This window comes from Musa acuminata, chromosome BXJ1-7 (genome assembly GCF_036884655.1).
Source record: "Musa acuminata AAA Group cultivar baxijiao chromosome BXJ1-7, Cavendish_Baxijiao_AAA, whole genome shotgun sequence".
NCBI lineage: Eukaryota > Viridiplantae > Streptophyta > Magnoliopsida > Zingiberales > Musaceae > Musa > Musa acuminata.
Window position 1 is genome coordinate 38,863,706 of NC_088333.1, and position 19,150 is coordinate 38,882,855.

At 33.2% G+C, this 19,150-nt stretch overlaps 1 protein-coding gene across 1 annotated transcript; it reads left to right on the plus strand.

Moving 5' to 3' along the window:
- Nucleotides 1-8,392: 8,392 nt before the first annotated feature.
- On the plus strand, nucleotides 8,393-14,137 carry LOC135679273 (squamosa promoter-binding-like protein 15). Its single transcript, XM_065192810.1, has 11 exons — nucleotides 8,393-8,587; nucleotides 8,681-9,460; nucleotides 9,767-9,960; nucleotides 10,039-10,886; nucleotides 10,970-11,044; nucleotides 11,297-11,404; nucleotides 11,489-11,606; nucleotides 11,777-11,912; nucleotides 12,001-12,142; nucleotides 12,268-12,870; nucleotides 13,108-14,137. Exons 2-11 carry the CDS (start codon nucleotides 8,817-8,819, stop codon nucleotides 13,534-13,536), a joined length of 3,297 nt encoding a protein of 1,098 aa, XP_065048882.1. The 5' UTR covers nucleotides 8,393-8,587; nucleotides 8,681-8,816; the 3' UTR covers nucleotides 13,537-14,137.
- The last annotated feature ends 5,013 nt before the right edge of the window (nucleotides 14,138-19,150 follow it).

The window sequence follows — 19,150 nt, forward strand, 5'->3', positions numbered from 1 at the left end:
TTATTATTATTATTATTATTATTATTATTATTACATAGTATAAAAAAAATCATAAAAGATACTCAACTGGCATCAATATTCAACTGGCATTAATATTTGTGTCATTTTATGATTTTATCTTGCTCTATATTTCTTTTATTTTTAGTATATTAGATGACTTAGATAAATCAGTTAAGTTTACAACCACCAATTTTATCTTGCTTTATATATTTTTTTTTATTTTCAGTATATTAGATGACTTAGACAAATCATCTAAGTTCGAATCGACATTGGTCAACTCTAGTGAGGTGTTCTTTCCACTGCCTGAAACCTAATTCATTGCTTAACTCTTAGACTCTCCCAATGACCAACTTGAGGAACTAAGTTATTCTAATAATGGCGATTTATTATGGGGATTGTACGAGTTGGTACGCACGTCGGCCATGATAGGAACTCTTCATCTTCCTCCCTTGGACAGCTGCTCGGGCCTGGAAACTTTTACGAACGTCTTGTGTGTTCTACAAGTATCACCTCTTGGTTGTGTGTAGATCGTAAGGAGAAGCCATCATCATCCATGTCGAGGCCCATTAGGATTAGGAGTAGTACCATGGCCATAACCTAACTTTAATCCCATGGTGACCATGATTAAGCTAAGTGGGACTGCCTTATCTTATAAGTTGACAAGTGATTGGACCAAGTTCACGAGAACATGTATATATATATATATACTGACATAGATAAATCATGATCTCGGTTTCGGAATCGATAATCTTGATTTTGTTGAATATAGAATTATAATCGAATCGGTTACAAACAGTTTTGTTTTAATTTTTAATTTTAAATTTTTTTAAATATATCTTTAATTTTCTCTTTATTAAGTTATTGAAAAAGATAGACGATATTTAAATGTTTAAGTTTTTTATTTATTTGATTGATTCAAATCGAACTTAAATCATCGATTTTGATTCCGAATTTCAAACCATTTCGTGTACTAATAATAATAATAATAATAATAATAGAAATCATTTGCTTTCTTATATAAAAATTCGTAATGAGAGCTTAAACCAACAATGCTCAGTCACACATGATCTTATTTCATGACAAGAATCATGTGTTGCATGTGAAAGATCTCTTCCTACACCTTTTCGGATCTTGTTGCCCTCTCACGATGTAGAATGATAGGGCCCACGCACGAGATAGTGATTGATTCAGATGAAACAATATTAATTATAAAAGATTTCTAATTTGTATAAATTGCTAACATTATTTCTCACCTATAACCCAAATATTAGTTGAATGAACACTAAACCAAATAAAAGATGAAACATATTAAGATAGATGTGCAATCTAAATTGACAACATGATACCATGATAAATATTATTTATTGGGCAACTATAAATCATGTTCAGGATTTGATCTCCCAATGTTGTTTTTATGAATTGAGATTTTATTATTCTTAATTTATAGAAAAAATTTCAGATCAATCTCTAATTTTTTATTCTTCAAGCAATATTATAATTTTTATTCTTCATCCATATTCAATCACGTCACAAACATCTCACAATGGACATGAGATGTTACTATATTATTTTTTTTCTTTGGTAAGAAAAGTCAACTTAGCTCTCATCATGTTTTCCATGATGATAATGCCTTGTAGAGATTTAAGTGCCCATTGTAAGAATAAAAATAATCTTTGTTATATAAAAAATTTTAATATCAATATCTAAGATTAAATAATAATACATATATTTTGATGTCCTTCAGAATTTTTTTTCTCTAATCTTCAGGTATATCATTGTCCTTCAGAATTAGACTCATTTTCTCTTCTTTTTGTTATTCTTCACTACAAGCGATGGATTAAGAACACAGAGAAAATAAAAAAAAAAATCTATAATTTTTTAATAATATCATGTATCCATGTCTCCTGCATATCTATGTATCTACAAATTATATTTTTAGTCATTATAAGATCTTGTCTATATATAAGCCTGAGGGTTTACGATAAATAATTAAGAGAATCCTTCTCGTAGAGATTATCTCATAAGGAATCCTGTTATAAATGGATTTCATTTCTATTTATCAATAAACATAATAAAATTAAATTATATCCATAATATATCTTACTAATTAGATAGGATCATACAATATAATATTCTCCCACTTGACTCACTAATTGAGAATATATATATATAAATCTAAAATTAAAATAAATAAAATAAAAAAATATTTAAAAAATAATTATTTAATGATAGTATAAAATTTTGAAAAAGTATTTTACATGTATACACAAATTTTATAAAATAAGCCAATAAGTTTAATAAACATAATATCATATTAAGTTTGACTATTAGAGTTATAATGGTTGTATAATATTAATGTTATATTTTATTCTATATATCATAACACTAGTCCTTAGTGCAAAATAATTTTTATAATTTATCTTATCAAGGCTATTCACATTCAACCATAATATATATATATATATATATATATATATATATATATATATATATATATATATATTAATTATAATATTCACTCAAACATATATCATCATATCTTTTACGAATTGCTCACAAATCTAATATATAAAAATATATCATCTCAAACACCTTAGATTATAAGTCAAAATCAACAATAAATATAGTGGAACTCAAGTTCTTAATTGATTTTAATTATTTTTTGACTCTTTTTTCTCTAATCATCAAGTATTCTAAATCATAATGGATAGAGCTGCAATAATACTTGTCATTCTTAAATAAGAAAACTAATGTGATATGTCACAAAATATCTTTAGCGACTAAAATTTTACAATCATAAAGCTTAATTAGTGACTTCGAAGCATATTATAAATTAGTTTTTATTATTAATAATATAATAATATATTACTTTATATTTTTCTATAAATTACCCCTTTAAGTGATATAAATATATATCATAAAGTGGACTTCTTATTATCAAAATAATTTATAGAATTAACACTTGAAAAATATCATCATTTTAAGCTAATCTAATTTCATATATATGAGCATATAATCCTTCACTTCTTCTGAACATCTTATTATTTTCTTTGTAATCTTTTAGTATTTTCAGTCTTAGATAACTCTATTATCTACCCAGTATTTTAATTATAAAATTAATATCTAATCTAGTATAGACTTAAGCATATAATATACTTTTAACTACGTATACATAAAGAAGATTTTTTTATTAAAATTTTTTAAAGTTATTTTAAAAAATACTTATTTTACTAAATTTTTTTACTTTTATCATTTGCTAAATAAAGTTATATTCTAAATCTCTTCAAGACTCGATTAATATATTTTTTTTGACACAGTCATAATAATCCTTAAAATCTATCTTTGAATATCTTAATGCCAATAACATAATATACCTCATTCATATCAACTATATTAAAATTCTTAGTGAAAATTTTTTTAGTTTAGTGATCTTTAGATATAAATACTGATCAATAATTTTTTAAATCTAAAAAAATAATAATATCAAGAAACTGTATATACCATTATCTAGAAGTTTGTTTAAGGTCATAAATAAATTTTTTAAATGTACATACTAAATTTTATATTTCTTTCATTTTCTTTATAAATTGTTTAGGTTAACCCATATAAATATGAATCCTCATTCAAAATACTTGTTTTCATATTCATATGATATAATCAAAATCATAACGAAGCACTACTATTATGATGATTCTTAACGAGTTCATTTAAAAATTAAAAATATCTCATTATGGTTGATGTATTCTTTATGAATAAAATTTTTTACCACTAACCTGACTTTATATCATTCGATATTATGATATTATTCTTTGAATCATATTTATGTAACAAACTCTTCTATAGTTATTGGGTAATCTAATAAGTTTTCAGACATCATTCTCGCCCATTGATTTTAACTCGTCTTTTCAGAATCGTATCATTTTTTAGAATTATTATTTTTCATAACTTGTGAAAACAATAAGAGATTCTTTTGATTTCTATATCATAATTTAATTCTTATATATATGTCATATAATAATTAGAAATAGCATGTCACCTTTCCCTCTAAAATATTCTCAAAACTAACAATCATGATACTTCTATAAGTTTATTAGCAATGATATCCGGGAGTTCACTAAATATTAGTTTGTTGTTCACTTTTATTAAATAATTTAGTAATTTAAGAAATAACAATCTCTCAAATATAAAATGATAAAGGAATATCAACTTGTATTTCCTGAATATTAAAATTAAATTTTAAGATTTTTCACTCATATTGATTAGTTATTTTATAGAAATCCTATATTACTATATTTAACTATTTTCATATTATAATTCGAATAATAAAATCTATAGCCATTTAAAATTTTTTGGATAATTAATAAAATATCTAAAATTTGAGTGATATGCTTGGTTCGATATGGGGCTGTATCGAGCGGTAACAATCAAAATCGATCGTTACTAATCTATAATAGTATTCTAACGATCAATTTGATTATTGGAGCCATTTCTCACAAGTTTTTAAGCTCATCCTTCCTCCTATTTTATTCCATTTCACTCTCACATTCTCTTAAACTATCTCAAACTCATTTTTTCTTATATTCTCTTTTTTATTCTTATATTTTGTACTCTCCTAAACTTTACAAAGTAATAATATGGAGAATCTTATGACCAACAATAGTATGTGATAGTTAGTCATACTTCTTTGAGTAATAATACAAAATGGAACATTAGATTAGTAGCGAAAGTAGAAATTTTAATATTCACCAATATATACCTTAGGAGCCACCTACACATGCAATATATGACGATCAACTTACAATCATCACCACATTGATACACCAATGGCATGCGGTATATCAATGTACTATGTCGTGAAATCAATTTTATGATTTAGTCCAATAAACATATTATATTAATATACAAATACATATCAATATAATATATTTGTTTTAGTAGAACAATCAATAATCATGTATATTTACATATATGATTATTTAATTTATTTGAATCTTAAAATTTATATTGTAACAAAATAATCTAATATTAACATAATCATGATCCATAATGGACTAAAATTGTGAATCTTACATAAGACTATTCCTCATGAAAAAAATATGTAATACTATTCTTACCTAATTTACATTAGTTTTACTATATATATATATATATATATATATATATATATATATATATATATATATATATATATATATATATATATATATAACTTAAAAATTCTATCCTAACTTTGTTTTCTTCTATTTTTTAGGTATTTTTGGAGGATTTTATGTCTAAATTTAGCGTACCGCTCGACACGTCGTATCCTACCGTACCAACAAAAGTTCAGTATACCAGTACGATATGAAATTTTAAATCTTGATTTAATATAGAAAATATAGGAACATTTATCAAAATATAATGAAGGAAATTAGAATATAATGAAGGAAATATCACTATAATAAAATAAAATAAAATTAATATTTTTAGTTTTTAATAAATGTTAAACTATTAAAATCATATATATTTTACTTTTGGATAAAATATTGGCATATCTACTATTCATACAAAAATATTAATAGAGAACTTATATCATCATGGTGGAATAGTATTACTACCTTACCTTTGGGTATGTAATCCTGGACTATAAGGATATTCAAAATAGTATCATCATATCTTATCACATAATTATTCAAAGTAAATTCTTCTTTAATATTATTTAGATCTCATAATTATACGTGTCATTATGAATATTATTTTTAATATTATTTAAGAAATAATTTTTTAATATTATTTTATAACTTATTGATTTAAACTACTTTGATGGTTACAAGATTAATACAATAATATAAAATATAATTTAAAATATCTTATAAATTATAAAATTTTTATTATAATTTATATTCCATAAATCTATCATTCTAAGCCACTTTGACAATTACTAACTAGATAAAACATAGGGATATAAGTTACAAATAATATTAAGATAAATTTGATTTTTCTTGAATTTGATCAAAACTTTCGAACCTAATCCAATCAAGTAATCAAAATATAATCTTAATTAAATTATATTAAAGTATTTGATTAAAATAAAACAAATTAATTAATTTTATAATAGAGGACACAATTTAGAAAATTTTAATTTTTGAAGGGTAAAACTATAATTTTATCTTAGGTATAATGAAAATATTTAATTTATGAAGGGCATAATTGTTAAAGTTAAATTTAAAGACACATATTGTAATTTTCATAATTTTTTGGGGTAAAAATATCTTTTTCTCTTAAAAAAAATCTTAATTTTATTTCGTAGCTATTGTCATGCCCACATGTCACAGTCATGTTCCTCGATAGTCGAATGCCCTTGTCTCTAACTAGCAACCTCTATGGTCGTCGCTATGGGCGATTGTGCTTATACATCCTATTGCATAATCATTGGGAACCACGACCTTCGGTATCTAGTTGATGTCAAATGCAGCTAGCAAGCATTGCCATTGCTGTTGCACATGGTGGTGCTGTGTAGCTGCCACAAGCACTGATGCACATAGCCATTACAGTCGCCACATAAAGCGATGTTGTGCAATCATCACAATGCTGTTACACCCCACAATGCTTGTACTAGGTATGTAACCATTGCTTGCAATTGGGCTGACGATCATCGAAGGCCAGCACCCTCAATAATACTATCACCAACAACATACTGTCGATAGTGGCCCATCGATCAAATACAACGAACCTTGCATTGCCTACAAGAAGATAACAGGACAGATTAGATAGAAAAGCAGATCGATAATACAGATGAACGAAAGGTGCTAATAAATAAATATAGAGTATTTGATTTCAAACCTCACTCTTATACTAATTATAAGTATAAAAACCATCCTTATGCTATTGTTATGTGAAAAATTTTAATATCAAAATATGAAATCAAATAACAATAAATCTAAGTTTATGATACATACCTTTCGATGCTATTCAGAAAGTTATTATTTGATTTGTGGGTGCACCATCGTCGGATCTGAAATATATAGTAATGTCGATCAACAACGAGAACTAGACTCACTTTTTCCTTTCTTTCTATTTTTCACAAAACTACTATAAACAATAGATTAAGAACAAATGAGATATGAGAGAATATATATAATCTCATTGACTTACATGACTAAGGAGAGATAAGAGAAAATATCTAATATCTCATTGATCAGTTCACGTAACTAAATGGAGATAAAGAAAAATCTATAATCTCTCAATAATAACATGTACTCCCATCTCCTATTATATGTGTATATACGTATTTGTACATCGTGTTTTAGTTTATAGGAGGTCGTATCTATTTATAAACGAGAGTAGAGAATTTAGGATAAATAATTATGAGAGTTCTTTCTATCAAAGTCGATAACTATCGAATCATATTCGTAATATATCTAACTTAATTATAACTATATAAAATGTCACATAATTTAACACTCCAAAGCTTATTTATTTAGGTAAAATCATAAATAACTCATAAAATTAACATAATATATCATAAATTTAGTAAGACCCTTCTTAAAAAAAAAACAAATAATATAAAATATAAAAATAATGTATAAATCTAAATAATAAAAAAGATTACATAAGACTTTGAAAAATAATATGCACACAATGGTAATGAGATTAAAATTAAAAGAGAAAAATATTAAAGAGAAAAATACAATTAAAGTAAGATAAATAAAAATCTAGATATATCTATTTACAATATTTGTTTGCTGGTGTTGGTGTATTAAACTTAGTCGATATCTCATTTATATTGATTTGTTTGTGACATACTGAATCTACTTACGAGATTTAGTTATTATAAAAATTTTATCTAATCAAGTTGGTAAAAGATCATAATATTTAGACTGAGTTCAAGTTTTATCTAATAATTTTTTAATCTAAAATATTGATCTAACGATGATATTCTAAATCCATTACCAAATCCATTTATCAAATTTTTTCACCATTTATTAAGGGCTATAAAGTAATGAGATTAAATCTAATCTTCATCATTTAAAATTTTTGAAAAAAATATATCATAATATTTATTTTTGAAATATGATAATATAAAATTAGAATATCATGATTGATCCTTTTATCATGTTCAGAATTTATAGAATCTATATTTATAATTTATATTATTTATCAAATATTTATTAATATATTTATTATGTGATCTAAGTTAAATGCATATTTTAATTTATTTCTCTTTATAAATTTAAAAATATATTTTGAAAAATATGTGGAGGGAAATATTATTATTTTTAATTGATAAAAAATAATTAAAAAAACGAAGAGGGGCTGATCGGTAAAAGCATATATGTTGGGACCGCACCCAAATAATAGACACGCAAATAGCGGCAGTAATACGCGTACTCCTTACCTTTCGCTCCACTCCTCTGGGCCTTCGCCGAAAGCCCTCGTCTCCTCCCCAATTTACGGCTTCTGCCACCCCGCGGCGAGAAAGAAAGAGTAACTGAAGAACGATTCTTTGTTTCCCCTTCGCGTGGGTCGAGAGTTCGGGCTGTGCGGACCGATCTATGTAGATTTGGTGGCGCTTCTCTGGAATTTATGGGGCAGAAGAGAGTATTCGGTAAGTGAAGGGTGATCTTTGGGGGAGGGAGGATTTGGTTGTTTTGTGAGATAGATGATCCTTTTCTTGATGCGTTGCTGGGTTTTCTTGCAGTTGCTTAGGTCGGAATCTGGCGGAGGAAGTCTGGATCGGAGGCGAAGGCGAGGAAAGGTCCTTCTCTTTGCCCTCTTCCTGCTCTCTATTGGGTGGCGATCGAGGAGGAACTTAGGGTTTGATTTGGTCGCGGGAAATGGAGGGAGAGGTCGGTGCGCAGGTCGCACCTTCCGTCTTCTTTCGCCAGAACCAGGCCCTCCCTGGATCCTTCCATGAGGCGCCACTGCTCGCCAAGAAGCGAGACTTCCCGTGGAAGAACAATCCCAACTTTCCTCACGGCCAGGAGCAAGAGATCCAGCGGCATCGGCTGTTGGGCTCTTCTCTTCCGAGCCACGGCGGTAACTGGAACCCCAGGATGTGGGATTGGGATGGCGTGAGGTTCACGGCGCAGCCCTCGACCGATGCATCGGAGGTCCTCCACCTGGGGTCCCAGCCGTCACATGCGGCTGCTGCCGTGGTCGACCAGAGGAAAGGGGATGAGGGCCCGAAAGATTCGACTTTTGGCAGGAACTTGGCAGAGGATGACCAGAACCTATCGCTGAAGCTGGGAGGCGGAGCTTACACGGGAGACGAGCCGGCGGCGAGGCCAAACAAGAGGGTCAGGTCCGGCTTGCCAGGGAGTAGTGGCAACTATCCGATGTGCCAGGTGGATGATTGCAAGGCGGACCTGTCGAGCGCCAAGGATTACCATAAGCGGCACAAGGTGTGCGAGGTGCACAGTAAGACTGCCAAGGCACTTGTGGGGAAGCAGATGCAGAGGTTCTGCCAGCAGTGCAGCAGGTAAGATGGATCCGTTCGAACTTTGTGTTTTCTCTGGTTATCATTGTAATTCATATCAGGTGTATCTGGCTCGTCTGAACTATGAACTTGGATATTTGGTGTCCGTGGAACTTGTTCAGCCTGTTGCTAATTTTCTGAAATAGGATTGACATGATTGTTCCTTTGCTCCTTTGGAAGTTGTTGGCATTTATAAGATTGTTGGAATTTGCATCATTTGTTATGCGACCATAGAGTTATATATATGTCTTATAAGTTGTCGGTTTTACCATCTGTAGACATCTGATCTTGTGATATTATGTGTTTTAGATTTCACCCCCTTTCTGAGTTTGATGAGGGGAAGAGAAGCTGTAGGAGGCGGCTAGCAGGACACAATCGTCGCAGAAGGAAGACACAACCAGAGGATGCTTCTTCTAAACTATTGCCTCCTAGAATCCAAGAGAGTACGACAAATGGAAATCTTGATATTGTCAACTTGTTAGCGATATTTGCACACCTGCAAGGTATGCTGTGTTGCTTCGGAGATAGGCATTCCATGTCATGCTGAGATTTTTGCTTCATCTTTGGTATTCTGACTGCAGGTAATAATCAAGTTAAACCAGGTAGCATCCCTCCTCTGCCTGATCAAGATCGTCTTGTCCAACTAATTAGTAAACTAAGTGCTCCAAACAATGCGAACCCTTCCTCAAGATCATCTATACCTGTTGGAAGTTTTGATTTGAATGTATCTCAAGTTCCAGCACTGGAGTCATTTGAACAATCACTGAAGAAAAATAGTCAAGAAAATGCACCATCCACAACGGACCTGCTGACAGCCCTCTCTGCCGCGCTAGCAGCATCTGCTCCTAATGACCCTGTCTCTCTCTCACAAGGGAGTAGTGAAAGTAGTGGCAATAATAAGGCCAAGATCCAAAATGCCGAACCACCCACTGATGTTAATTCACATAATAAATCAACTCATATCCATCCTTCAGCGGGGGTCCTTACAAAAAAATGCACTGATCGGTCTGGGGTGGAAGTGCCTTGTCGGGTTGTTCATAAAGCCCGTCAAAGTTTACCTTTGCAGCTTTTTGGTCCTGCTGATGATGAGAGTCCCACAGAACTGGGATCTATGGTTAAATATCTTTCCTCTGAAAGTAGCAACCCTATGGAGGAGAGGTCTCCTTCATCTTCTCCCCCAGTTACAAAGAAGCTATTCCCTTTACATTCAACCATGGAAAGGCAGAAATATGCAGAAGCATCAGAATGTCAGGAAGACAATGCAACCATTGAGCTAAGTGTTAGCCATGGTCGAAGTGCACAGCTTCAGCTCTTTAAGGAGTCAGATACACTACTTGAAGATGGGGCAGTTCCAAGTGTCATGCATCGAGCAGGTTACAAGTCTTCTGGTTCAGATCACTCTCCCTCTAGTTCAAATTCTGATGCTCAGGTAACATACATTCTAAAAATGCATTTTTGAATGTTTATACTATTCCATCTAATTTGCATATTTGCACTGACGTGGCTAAACAGGATCGGACTGGGCGAATAACATTTAAGCTCTTCGGCAAGGATCCGAGTTGTTTTCCGGATACACTTCGTACTCAGGTAGTTTGAAACATGGTTCGTCTTACCGTTGTGTACCAATGTACTGACCAGCCGTTGGTACGGTATGTACTGACACATGGTATGGTATGTACTGACAAATCAGTATGTACTGTTTATATCGGTTCCCTATCGGATCGGTACATACCACCCGTGCCAGGTGGTATGTCACAGTACGGCGATGTTACATACGTCTCCCATGAACATGCCTCTATTGAGTGCTAAAGTAAACACTTATAATTCCTGTTATTGCAGGTATTTAGTTGGCTCTCAAACAGCCCATCAGAGATGGAGAGCTACATTCGGCCTGGTTGTGTGGTTCTATCTATTTATTTATCAATGCCATCGATTGCATGGGAAGAAGTCAGTGTCTTATTCTTTCATGATTCATTTGTTTTCACACTTTACTTCAGCCTTTAGTGTTCTAAAGATTAAGTTGGTTTTCAGCTTGATGATGATCTTCTTCAGCGTGTCACTTCACTAGTTCAATATTCTGATACTGAGTTTTGGCGGAATGGGAGGTTTTTAGTCTCTACAAATAAACAGCTGGTGTCACATAAGGATGGTATGCTTCCCTAATCCATCTTTATTCAAGCATCTTTTTTTTTTAGTTTCAAGTATTGTAATGCTCATTGAACCATCTTTGTTGAAGTATTCTAATTGTCAGATTAAAAATATGACCATGATAGTTAAATTGTCAAAATTAAATAACTATATAATTGGTATGTTTTACAGGGAAGATTCGCCTGTCTAAATCTTGGAGAGCTTGGAGTGCTCCAGAGCTGACATCAATATCACCTGTTGCCATTGTTGGTGGGCAGGAGACTTCCCTTGTTCTAAAAGGTCGCAACTTGACTGTTCCTGGCACCAAGTGAGTTGAGCTTCACAATGCTTGTTTGTCCATTAAAATGCTTGTACTACCCAATTCATGTTGCTCATAATTTAGTTTCATTATGCAGGATCCACTGTGCTTATATGGGTAAATACATTTCGAAAGTTCTTTGCTCAGCATATCCAGGCACCATATATGATGATTCCTGTGTGGAAAGGTTTGACTTTCCAGGAGGATCTCCAAGGGTTTTTGGTCGATGTTTTATTGAGGTGATCACTTTCAATTGGGTCTAGATGATATAGCAGTAAATTGTTCAAAACATGACCTTACTGCTTTTTGGAATATGCTGTTCAATAACCCTTGCTCTAGACTAAGTTTTGAATTTTATACTCAGGTCGAAAATGGTTTCAAAGGGAACAGCTTTCCTGTTATCATCGCCGATGCTAGTATCTGTCAGGAATTGAGAGCCCTTGAATCAGATATTGATGAAGATGTTCAGATGGCAGATGCCATCCCAGAGGAACAAGTTCAAAGTAGTGTGCAACCCAGGTCGAGAGAGGATGTTATGCATTTCCTAAATGAACTTGGTTGGCTGTTCCAGAGGACTAATGCACCATCGAGCCTGACCTTGCTGGATTTCTCCATCACACGGTTTAAGTACCTATTTACATTTTCAGTTGAGCGAGATTGGTGTAATCTTATCAAAACTCTTCTAGATATTCTAGTGGAAAGAAGCATGAGGAATGATGCCTTAGAGCAAGAGTCTTTGGAAATGCTTTCAGAAGTTCACCTCTTGATCAGAGCAGTTAACAGAAAGTCCAAGCAAATGATAGATTTGCTTCTCCATTATTGTGTATGCCATGGAAAAGATGCAACGAAGGTGTATCTATTTCCTCCAAACATGTCTGGCCCTGGTGGAATGACTCCATTGCATATGGTTGCATCTATGCTGGACGCAGAGGACATTGTTGATGCACTCACTAATGATCCACAAGAGGTAAAATTAATTCTTATGTAGCCAGATAAATCCTCTCCTGCACTTGTATTTTTAGATACAACAGCACGTGCCATGCTGCAAATGAACTAAATAACTGCAATTGTGTGCCAATTTTGGAATGATGCAGTATTAAAGGTTGCTTTTTTCTCATTTGTTCCATTGTGTATGTCGTCATTTAAGTTACTTTTGAACCGTTCGCATGGAATTTCACTAATCTATTTATCTCTAATTTGTTAGGTTGGGATCAATTGCTGGAACTCGATACTGGATGACAGTGATCAGTCCCCCTATATGTATGCTACTTTGAGGAACAATCTTTCTTATAACAGACTGGTGGCCAGGAAGCTTGCTGACAGGACAAATGGTCAAGTGACCATATCGGTTGTAGGCGGAGAGATATCCATGGACGAGCCATGGGTAGGACTGAATAGGCATGGGACTTCTCAAACTTCACAATTAACATCTTGTGCACAATGCGCTTTAATGGGGGCTCGACCTCTTAGACGAACGACATACTCTAGGGGGCTGCTTCAACGCCCTTATGTCCATTCGATGCTTGCAATTGCTGCAGTTTGTGTTTGTGTCTGCTTATTTTTCCGAGGCTCACCACAGATTGGTTCTATTGAGCCATTCAAGTGGGAGAATCTAGACTTTGGCCCAAGATAGCTTTGAAGAATGGAGTAGTTTGTTCGGATGTCATGTTGCAGATAATCTTATTCTGTCATATCGCTGAAGGTGCTGTCATTTTGGTTTTGACACTGGCACCTTAGATTTTGATACAGGAAGTGGCAAGTGAAGCCGAGACAAAGCTTGATGTGAGTTGTTTGGTGAAGAAAGCACCTCTTATGATCCTATTTAGCGAAATCAGCTCGAGGCTCCACTGGAAGCTGGAAGTGTCATGATGGCAGTAGAGTGGAGTTCTGCGGAAGAATGAGTTCCTTCAAACACACGAAGCAGAGAAAGAAGATCAGAATGGACTTAGGAAGCTGTCGTTGCCTGTATTCTGAAGCAGTCGGTGTTGTGTTGTGGTCCTGTCTATTTGTTGGTCTTATTTTTTATCCATGGATAACACAGCACAAGAGGTCAATGAGTTGGTCTGTAATAACCCAATTGTCTTCATGCTTGGTGGCTTGTTGAAGCTGGTTACAGATTGGATAGACACCATGATTCTTTTGTTCTGAAGCAGCATCTGCTGACACAAAAATATATGGGGCACAACACACCCTAACAGCTGGTTGGCAATGTATGTATCTCAACATTATCTTCATTTTCATCTCACTTCTCTGGATGAGTGCCAATCTTGACATGCACGAATCCTATCTTTGCTTGTGATTCCCTATTTCATAAAGGATAGCTGTTGGCTGCCATTAATTATTAGGGTTATCATCTACCTACAGCAAGGCGTAGGTGTCTTCAACCTAATCCAAGGAAACAGAAAAGGAAAGGAGTGGGACCCAAGGCATCAAGCCACCACTGTTTCTTTGTTCTTTAATGGAACCCAACCTTATCTGTTCCAGTTCATATGCTTCACGTTCGCCGTTACAGCCAAGTGATGGTTCCTGCATCATCCCAACCAATTCCTCACCCCCTTTATTGGCTGTATACCCTCTGCGCACGGAGTAGTAGTAGTTGGAGAGAGAGAGAAGATTGAGCTCAATTTGCCTTACTTGATCATTTTCTCTCAGTTACATCAAAATAGACATCACCCATAATCGTTGGTATTGACGATGAGTCTTTATGCCATGGTCGAAGAGTCAGCACGGTTCGATTTGATCTCGAATATGTAAGGCTGCCCACATTGAGAATAAGGTGGAAGAAACGAATATCATCATAATCTTCTTCCACGATCTCTCATAAATCTTATCTTCCGAATTAACCTTTCATCTTCGCAACTAATACTCTAATGTTCATATATTGCTGCCCCTCGTTCCAACGTACTCGTTGGCATATCACACTCCTGTTCTTAATCAAGTGCATGACACTCAAATACGTTAGAAATCACTTAAACTAACTTGTGTTTCTAAATTGTTATAATAGAAACACAATAAAAACTGATGCGGAAACAAAATAACGTACCTCTAGCCATTGTCGCAAAGAATTTCTGCAGAGATTTCTTCTTGAACTTTAGTAGGGTCAGAACTCTCGCTTTAGATGGTGTAGAAAAGCCTTTCGCTTCAAAGAGATGATTGAGCCCAAGGACCAAAATTCTCATATATATAGATGTTCTCCCATCAAGAACATTTATTATTACCGATTCATAACGTTCAAGAATTAATTCAAATTTGTAACGTTTGAACCATAATGAAGAACTTTAATGATATTAAATATTTAATTTAATAATAATAGTTTCATGTATAAAGAATAAAAAACTGAAATCATTTAAACCATAATTAATGAAGAAATTCATGATAATGAATTATGAATCTTAATGATAATAATTATATTATTATTATATTAGATATTTAATAATAACGGTTACATTCTCCCACTTGGTCTATACGTTTATCTTAATAATTTGAATTAATTTTTTTGAACAACTTTCTTAAGAAATAAATACACGAATTATAGCGATAAGTCCTCTAAGAGCGAGTATTATCATCCATGTATCATGATGTATTTAGTTTCTTAATCTTAATATGATAATATTACTTAATGAATAAACCTTATGTCTATTCTTGGTCCAATAATAATATATTTTCTCAAAATAATGTGCACTGAGAAAATTGCATAATATATAAGAGTTTCAATATCATTACAAAGTGGAACCAAGTCCCATTTTCTCTACATGATCCTTGAATTTCAAAGGTGGCATGCCTTTAGTCAAAGGATCAGCAATCATTAATTCAATGCTAATATGCTCAATAACCACTTTCTTTTCCTTTACACGTTCTCTTATGGCTAAATACTTAATGTCGATGTGTTTACTTCGACTTCCACTTTTATTGTTTTTACCCATAAAGACAGCATCTAAATTATCACAGAAAATTGTTAATGGCTTAGAAATAGAATCCATGATTCTAAGCCCAGAAATGAAACTCTTAATCCATACACCATGTGAAGTAGCCTCAAAACAGGAGACAAACTCAACTTCCATGGTAGAAGTAGCAGTCAAGGTCTGCTTAGTGCTTCTCCAAGAAATAACTCCACCGACCATCATAAAAATATATCATGATGTTGATTTACGAGAATCAACACAACCGGCGAAGTCTGAATCTGAGTAACCAATCACATCTAGATTGTTTGTATGTCTATATATAAGCATGTAATCTTTGGTTCATTGTAGATACCTCATCACTTTCTTTGCAGCTCTCTAGTGGTCCATACCTGGATTACTCTGATATCGACCTAGCATCCCCACAATAAATGCAATATCAGGTCTTGTATAGACCTGAGCATACATAAGGCTTCCTACGACAGAAGCATATGAGATGTTTTTCATTGATTCCCTTTCAAAGTTGTTCTTTGGGCATTGGTTCAAATTGAACCTATCACCTTTCACAATGGGAGCAGCACTTGGTGAACAATCCTTCATTCGAAATCTTTCTAAAAGTTTATCAATATAGGTTTCTTATGATAGACCTAAAATGTCTCGAGGTCTATCTCTATGGATCTTAATGCCAATGACATAAGATGCTTCACCCATATCCTTCATGTCAAAATTTTTAGAAAGGAATTGTTTCACCTCATACAGCAAACCCTTATCGTTGGTTGCAAGCAAAATATCATCTACGTATAAAACAAGGAAACATATTTTACTCCCACTAACCTTCTGGTATATGCATTGATCCATGGGATTTTCAACAAATCCGAATGAAGAAATCACTTCATGAAATTTAAAATACCATTGGCGGGAGGCTTGTTTTAACTCGTATATAGACTTCCTAAGCTTGCAAACCAAGTGTTCACCAACACTAGAGGAGAAACCTTCAAGTTGTTTCATATAAACCTCTTCCTCTAGATCTCCATTAAGAAATATCGTTTTCACATCCATTTGTTGCAATTCAAGGTCAAAATGAGCAACTAATGCCAAAATTATACGTAGAGAATCTTTCTTAGATATAGGAGAAAACGTCTCCGTATAATCGATTCCCTCTTTTTGAATAAATCCCTTTGCAACAAGTCTTGCCTTGTATCTCTCAATATTGTCTAACGAATCTTTCTTAGTTTCAAAGACCCATTTGCAACCAATAGCCTTTGCTTCATTAGGCAACTCTACAAGATCCCAAACTCCATTGCTCATCATGGAATTCATCTCTTCTTTCATGGCATCATGCCATAAATTTGACTCTTTACAACTCATGACTTGTGAAAATATTTCAGGATCATTTTTGGCTCCAATATTATAATCAGATTCTTGTAGATATACAACATAATCACTAGGAATTACTGATCTTTTATTTCTAGTAGATCTTCTTAATGTTGTACCAATGGTTCCTTGAGGAACTTATGGTTCAACTAGTTATTCAGGAGCTTGTTGTAATTCCTGAACTGCTTGATCTATTAGAATACTATCAACAACTTGTGGAATTTCAATGATTGGTTGTTCAGCACTAGTTTATACTTGAGGAGTGCTATGAACTATAACCAATCTATCATTTGATGTGGAAGGTTGAGATTCTATATGATCATGTGCGGAAACTATGTTCTTGAAATAATCGCTCCCACTAATCACATCATCCTCAAGAAATTTAGCGTTTCTTGATTCCATAATCCTAGTTGTGTGAGATGGACAATAGAACCTGTAACCTTTGGATTTTTCGACATATCCAATGAAATACCCACTAACAGTCCTCGGGTCCAGTTTCTTCTCTTGTGGATTATATATCCTGACTTCAGACGGACATCCCCAAATGCGCATATATCGTAAACTCGGTTTCCAACCTTTCCATAGTTCAAATGGTGTCTTTTGGACAGCCTTGGTTGGAACTCGGTTTAATATATACACAGCCGTCTTTAGTGCTTCAGTCCACAAGAACTTAGGAAGACTGGAGTTGCTAAGCATACTCCGCACTATGTCTAATAATGTTCGATTTTTCTTTCTGCAACACCATTCTGGTCTGGAGAACCAAGCATAGTGTATTGGGCAATAATCTCATGTTCTTGAAGAAACTTAACAAAAGGACCAGGTGCTTGTCCATTTTCAGTATATCTACCATAATATTCTCCACCCCTATCTGATCTCACAATTTTAATTTGCTTACCACATTGGTTCTCAACTTCAGCTTTAAAGACTTTGAAGGCATCCAATGCTTCATTTTTGTTATGAAGCAAATATATATACATATATCGTGAGTAATCATCTATAAAGGAGATGAAGTATTTCTGACCATGTATGTCTATGTCTGGACAACATATATCAGTATGAATTATCTCTAATAAGTCTGAACTCCTATTAGCACCCTTTTTGGACTTATTGGTCTCCTTTCCCTTAATACAGTTTGCATAAGTCTTAAAATTAGTAAAATCAAGAGTACTAAGTACCTCATCTTTAACTAATCTTTTAATTCTCTCTATGGAGATATGCCCTAATCTCCGATGCCATAATATAGAGGAGTCCTCATTAATATTACACATCTTAATGCCAACGTGAACATGCATTGAACTTTTAGTATTATCATTTTGTAATAAAATACGGTAAAGACCATCAGATAAAATACCATTCCCAACACAATCAGATTTATGTAATAAACGAAATAATGTGTCTTTAAAATTAAAGGAATACCCAAATGATACGAGTCTGGAAACAAAAATTAAGTTTCGTGAGAAACTTGATACATAAAAGGTTCTTTCCAATTTTAAAACAAAACCACTACTTAAAGTTAAAATGCATGTTCCAATTGCTTCCACATGTGAGCCCATCTTATTTCCTGATAAGATGCTTTGCTCACTTCCCACTGGCTTCCTTAGGTTTTGCATACCCTGCAAAGAGTTTGCAATATGGATTGTTGATCTAGAGTCAATCCATCATGTGTTAATATTAACATTGACCATATTAGATTCATAACATACATATGAGGTTGGTTTACCTTTCTTTTCAAGTCATTGTTGGAATTTCGTGCATTCCTTCTTCACGTGTCCCTTTCTTTTACAAAAGAAACACCTTACTTCTTTCTTGATATCAGCTTGGGGTGGTATTTTACCTTTTCCCTGCTGATAAGCTTTCTGATTGGCTTGATGTTTGTCAGTTTTGTTCTTCCCTCGAGTGGTTACTACCAATGCACTCTCACCCAATTCCATCACTAGCCTCTCTTCTGTTGAATCTCGTATTTTGATGATGAAA